The sequence below is a fragment of the Phaethon lepturus genome, unplaced genomic scaffold (assembly GCF_000687285.1).
Source record: "Phaethon lepturus isolate BGI_N335 unplaced genomic scaffold, ASM68728v1 scaffold28839, whole genome shotgun sequence".
In the NCBI taxonomy this organism is placed as follows: Eukaryota; Metazoa; Chordata; class Aves; order Phaethontiformes; family Phaethontidae; genus Phaethon; species Phaethon lepturus.
In genome coordinates, this window is record NW_010561713.1 from 20551 (window position 1) to 26042 (window position 5492).

Here is a 5492-nt window from a genome sequence, read left to right on the forward strand (position 1 = left end):
ATTCCAACTTTTCTTGTCCATGCACATGGCCACGCAATCACCACTTCCGCTGTCCCATACAATGGTTTGGATTACTGCAACCTACTGCCACTTCTGTATTTAACCAAGCTTGTAGCAGCGGCCAGCAAAAGGGTGAACTGTAACTACTGATAAGATCTAGTAAATTAATACTACAATGACAAGACAATCTACTAGTCACCTCTTCTCTCTAAACGTCCTACTGAGAACTAACTACAAAGGTAACCTAGCCTCAAATTTCACATAAACTTACATACTGCGATTTGCTTGACGTATTTCTTAGGATAGATGTAGCACTGCCTTTTAAAAAAAGTTTACTTCTAACTACTAAATTAAGGCAGTATTTAACCATTCTGTGAGAATTTCATAAACAGAATGTCAACTTTACCAGTCAGCTCCGAAGAAGCAATGGATCAACTTCCAGAGGGGAAGGCAACTCCAGTTTTAAGAACATTGTAGTGCAGTTTTTCGTACTTCAAGAAGTCTGGCAGGTTGGTATTTCTGTTATTAAAGCAAATCAACTCCCGTTACTGAAGCACAAGAGATAGGGAAGGTAATCATTGTAAAAGATTTTACTAACTGAGAAAAGATCAACCGTATGAGCAAAAAAAACTCCATTTGAACATACAACTTGGTAGTATTTTGCAAATACAAAGTATTAAGTGGAATTTTATAAAGAAGAGGAGCAAAAAGTCTTTTGATTTCAACAGATTGGCAATGTAATTCTCAAATATCTTGCATGAATTAACAATTACAAATGGGGCTCCCATTTTTGCTTTGGTCAGAGCGCTTCCAAGGCCAGAGGAACACAGCCAGACTGCTCTGGGAGCGTATGCTACGCTCCCAGAAAAAACAACCCATAAGCAACCACTGCTGTTAGTATTAAGCAGAATTTTTACACTGGAAGTTATGCAGGTTTTTTCAATCCATTAGACTCTGTTTTTAAACAAAACACAGTTTACATGGATACAGTAAATAGTTCATTAACGGAATGTATGTGAGTTTCTTTCTTCCATCCTTCCTCTTACTCTCAACACCTTACGCACAGATGTCAAGCAGCTTCCAGTCAAAAGCTCATTTGAAGGCAAAATGAAGAGAGGGTGAAAGTTAAGACTGGCACCTCTAAGTTCCTAGTTCCTCAAGTATTTGTCTGGTTTTCCAAACCTACAGGCAAACTGGTCCTGCTTCTTTCCACACCTTGATCTACCTGCTTCGTCCGGACTAACACTCATTTAAGCTCTTCTTAGGCGGGTCGCATGCTCCGCTGGGACAGTGTAAAGTCATGCCTGCCCTAACGACCTTTCAGCTACTGCAGTATCCCTTTATTGTTTTATTTAAAAGCCCTACCATTACTATGCCATCTCTTTCTGATCTTTTGTAACAGTTCAGTTCAGCTTTGGAATTTTACAAAAATGGAAAGAGTCTTTTTTTCAAAATGTAGAGCACTGTGGCCAGGAATAAGGCAAGGGCGAGAAAGATTAGCAGCTTGTCTGTCAGTTCCCTGCGATTGTACTTTGTTATCAGCTTTCGCCCCAACTGAATTGTCCCGGACATGGACTTAAATTCTTCATTTGCTTCCAGGATGGTTCGTGAAGAATTGGCTGAAATTAAGGGGGGGAAAAAAAAAATCAGCTGGTTGCACTTCACAAATACATGACAAAGCATATTAGCATGCAGTATTTGGCAATACAGACAGTGCCTGTGAGAACCTTCTGGGTCAGGCTGACTTATGGGTAAGACAAATGCAGACTGTTCTTGCAGAAGCTTTCACAACTCAGTACTCCTGATGTGCTAAGGAAAAATGCAAAACAAAATAAGAGTACTGACTGGCTTAAAGGCCCTATGGCCTGTTCCTGAATTATTAATTTTTAGATTACCAGATCAAATCACACTTTTTATGAACAATGTCAGTGCTACCTGAGAGCTCGCTGGAAGCAGAGTGAAATAAGAATGGTGCTAGAACCACCAATTTAAGAGAGAGAAATCACCATCACTATCAGCATTAGCTCTAGCAGCAGGAGGACAGGTCAATATTTTAATATATTAATTGCACAACTGAAACAGTTCCTCCCAGCCAGGGCAGTAAATCAGTGAGACTCAGATGGGGTTGCACAAAGTGAAAAAGCAGCATGCAGCCATAAAAGATCCTTAATTATCCAGCTCAAACAATTTAAATGATTTTTAATAGTTATTTTTTTACAAACATATTTTTTTTTCCCTAATAAAAAAGAGAAAATCAACTAGAGGAAAAAAGTGTGTTGATTGGTCTCAGCTAAAGACAGAATTTGATAATATGCCAAAACAGCAAGATGGAACATCGGCGCCTTTCAGCTTCTCTTTCCTTGAGAGAAAACAAGCTAACAAAAAAGCTAACAAACAAGCAAACAAACGCCCCAAACTCCTCAGCCTTCCTCCTTTCAAATTACTAAATGAAAGCAAAAGTCCAGAAGTCCTCTTTTTCTTATATCACAGAATGCATACCCTGTACGATAGTGAATGCTGGTGTATCACTATACTGAATCGATTGATTAAAGAAAGGTCAAACTCCAAGCACGTTGTCTGGTTCACAAAAACGAGCACAGTAGAAATACATCTATAATATTTTGCAAACCATTATGTCCCATCTTAAAGAAGCATTTTGATCCAAGTGGAAATAGAAAACTTGTTTCCCATCGTTAATGACAAAGCAGACCTTCCCTGCTTCACAGCTGCATATATTCACTGCATACTAGGAAAGGACTTGCTCAGAGCAAAGGAAATCCTAACCACTGATTCACAATTTGCAGCTGGGTTTTGTAAATGACCTTCGATAGTTTTTCCCTTGATGAACTCCAAGTGCTGTTCAGTCAGAAACAGTGAAAAAGTGTCTGCCAAACTGTCTTTTTAATGGGAGAGGAAACATGCTACTTTTGCATGAACAAACCGGGTCCAGCTGCCATCCTCAGATGGGGGCAGAAAACAAGGAGGGCAAAAGTTGTGTTATTTATCCTCATCTTTAGACTGTTCTCTCTTCTGCCCAAAAGCACAGCTAGTAAGAGGCCCAGGCAACACAGATCCAACTTCCAAATGCTTCATGAATCACCAGTTCTGACAGGTCACTTGATTTATTGTCTTCGGAGTCTAAGCCAAAGAACTGGGTGAAATCTTGGTTTCACAGTCCCTGTTGCACTGCTGACAGAGCAAGTGACCTCGGGTTCAAGTCACTTGATCTCCTCGACTCTTAGTCATCCCAGCTGGAGACTGGGTGAAGAGAGTCTTCCAGCCATACTAAGTTTCCTCTGTGTATGGACTTGTACCTACACTTTTATTGTCTCTGCTGTTACCAAATGCATACCAGGACAGTAGCACAGAGTAACACCAAAGACACTCTTAGCACCGTGTCAACTCACATTGCTTTTACATCGCTTTTATGTGAAACTAAAACAAAAGCTCATCATCCTGCCCCCTTTTCCTGCCCTCTTGTCCTGTTCAGAATCACGAAACAGAAACTCGAATCAAACAGCTCCAAGCAACATACATTATTTTCTGTTTATGTCCCACTGTTAGAGGAGTTCTGCTGGATGGTCCTTTAAATCATCGTAGTATGTTCTCCTACAGCAAAGCAGGTTTCCACTGTGCTCCACACGGTGTGAGTTTGCCTCTCCCCATCCTAACAGAACTGGTGAAAGGTGCTTCAATCATCCAATCCATACCCAAACACCCAAATAACATCTGTACCTAGGGTTTGCACAGTCTCCTCACTCTGCTGGACTTGCTGCGACATCATCCTGCTAATGCCCATCAGACTCTCCGTGATGTTACTTGCACTCTCTGCCAGACTTTCCTTCGTAGTCTTCCTGAAAAAGAAAGGGAAAAAGTAAAGCAGGAAGGGATAAAGTTATGTCTTTGGGTACTGCAGGGAAAATGCCGCTGCCAGGGAGCTTAGAACAGAGCTTGGCACTAAACATCTCTGCTGCTGAACAAATGATAGAATTAGTTTTTTACTGCATGAGAAATTCAGATTATTTTCACTAAACAATAACAATAAAAAACCCCCACAAAATATTAAAGTAATGAGCCAAAACAACTGCTAGTGTCTCAGAATCTCACAGGGGCCCATGTTTTATCACTTGTTCATCCGTGATTGTACAACTTCATGAGCTGGTATGGTATGCACTGATACAAATTACCCCTTTACTATCCTGGGTATACCATTTGTTGCTTCATGATACTAAATATGCCAACTTTTCAATACAGAAATTATATAAGCTTATATCCAGTTTTGCACATGAAAACAGCTTGCATAATGATCCATCACCTGTTTATAACCCTGATTGCAATTAATGTAAAAGGCAGTCAGAAAAACTATGAAGGCTAAGTTATCCCCTTTACCAACACCATGACATGCCAACACCAAGAAATCCTGAAAGTATCACAATCCTTAATGGTTTAAATCTCCACAAAAGGTAAATGCACACATAAAAGAAAAGTTATGTTCCAAATACAGTTAAGTAACTTAAAAACATTACACGACTTCACTGAAACTAGTGAATATAGTTCACATCTCAGATTGTACAGTGGGACAGTCCAATACCTTTGTCTTAAGGAGTCTCTGCCCTGCAGCAGCTGATCTTTCTCAGAGTTGTCGATAGCAATTTTGCAAGCTAGATTTGCCTTTCTCCAAGCTGCCTGATTGCTGAAATCATAAGAGCACAATGTTGTAACATGATGGTAACACCTTTCAAGTGGAAACAATTTTCACAAAGCAATCGCCACTGTAACTGAGCACCCCAGATACGTATATGGACTTTCCTCTATATGACAACACAGCATAATACTGTCCTGTCATTTCTTCTCCTGAGTGTGTCGCTTATGGGGCAAGGAAAGAAAACTGTGCCAGCTGTCAAATGACAGACTCTCAAGCCACCTACTTACATGCTCAACTGCTCAAAGGTACAGACCATGGTTAGGGAGCCAGAACAGGAGAGAGGAAAGGAGAAGGGAGACCGACCCTTTCCATCCCTGACCCTCTCTTGGTCTTGGGCAAAACAGCATCGTGTCAGCGACCGTATGTGCTCAACAGGATCCGAAAGACCCTCTACAAAAGTGGGATTATCTCGGGTTACAGGGGACCTGTAAACAGCACCGGCTGCCCGACCCACCTGAGCATTTGTTTCTTATGGTTTTCCACTTCCCGCAGTAAGGCCTGTTTCTCTGACTCTTTATCTTGCTCCTTCGCCATCTGCTCGAGCTCCTTGGACGGCAAGCAGAAACACGGAAAGCTGATCAACAGCTGCTGCCACCTGTAACTCGCACACCCCACTCCATCCAGGGAGCGAATTAACAGCAGATTGATCCGGTAAGCGGGACCCTATGATTCCCACAGCCGGGACCCCCACCGCCCCCAGGCAGCCCCGGCGCAAGGCCGCGCAGTGCGGGCCAGCAGCGAAGGCCGGTCGCCTCACCTGGATGCGGCCGCGGAGGTGACGGAACTT

The 5492-nt window shown here is 42.0% G+C and overlaps 1 protein-coding gene across 1 annotated transcript; it reads right to left on the reverse strand.

Moving 5' to 3' along the window:
• Positions 1-1246: 1246 nt before the first annotated feature.
• Positions 1247-5489, reverse strand: BNIP1 (BCL2/adenovirus E1B 19kDa interacting protein 1; the record flags this gene model as incomplete). Its single annotated transcript, XM_010294078.1, has 5 exons — positions 1247-1619; positions 3736-3854; positions 4592-4693; positions 5160-5251; positions 5463-5489. Coding segments are annotated over 5 exons (537 nt in total), but the record flags the coding sequence as incomplete, so codon positions are not given.
• Between the last annotated feature and the right edge of the window lie 3 nt (positions 5490-5492).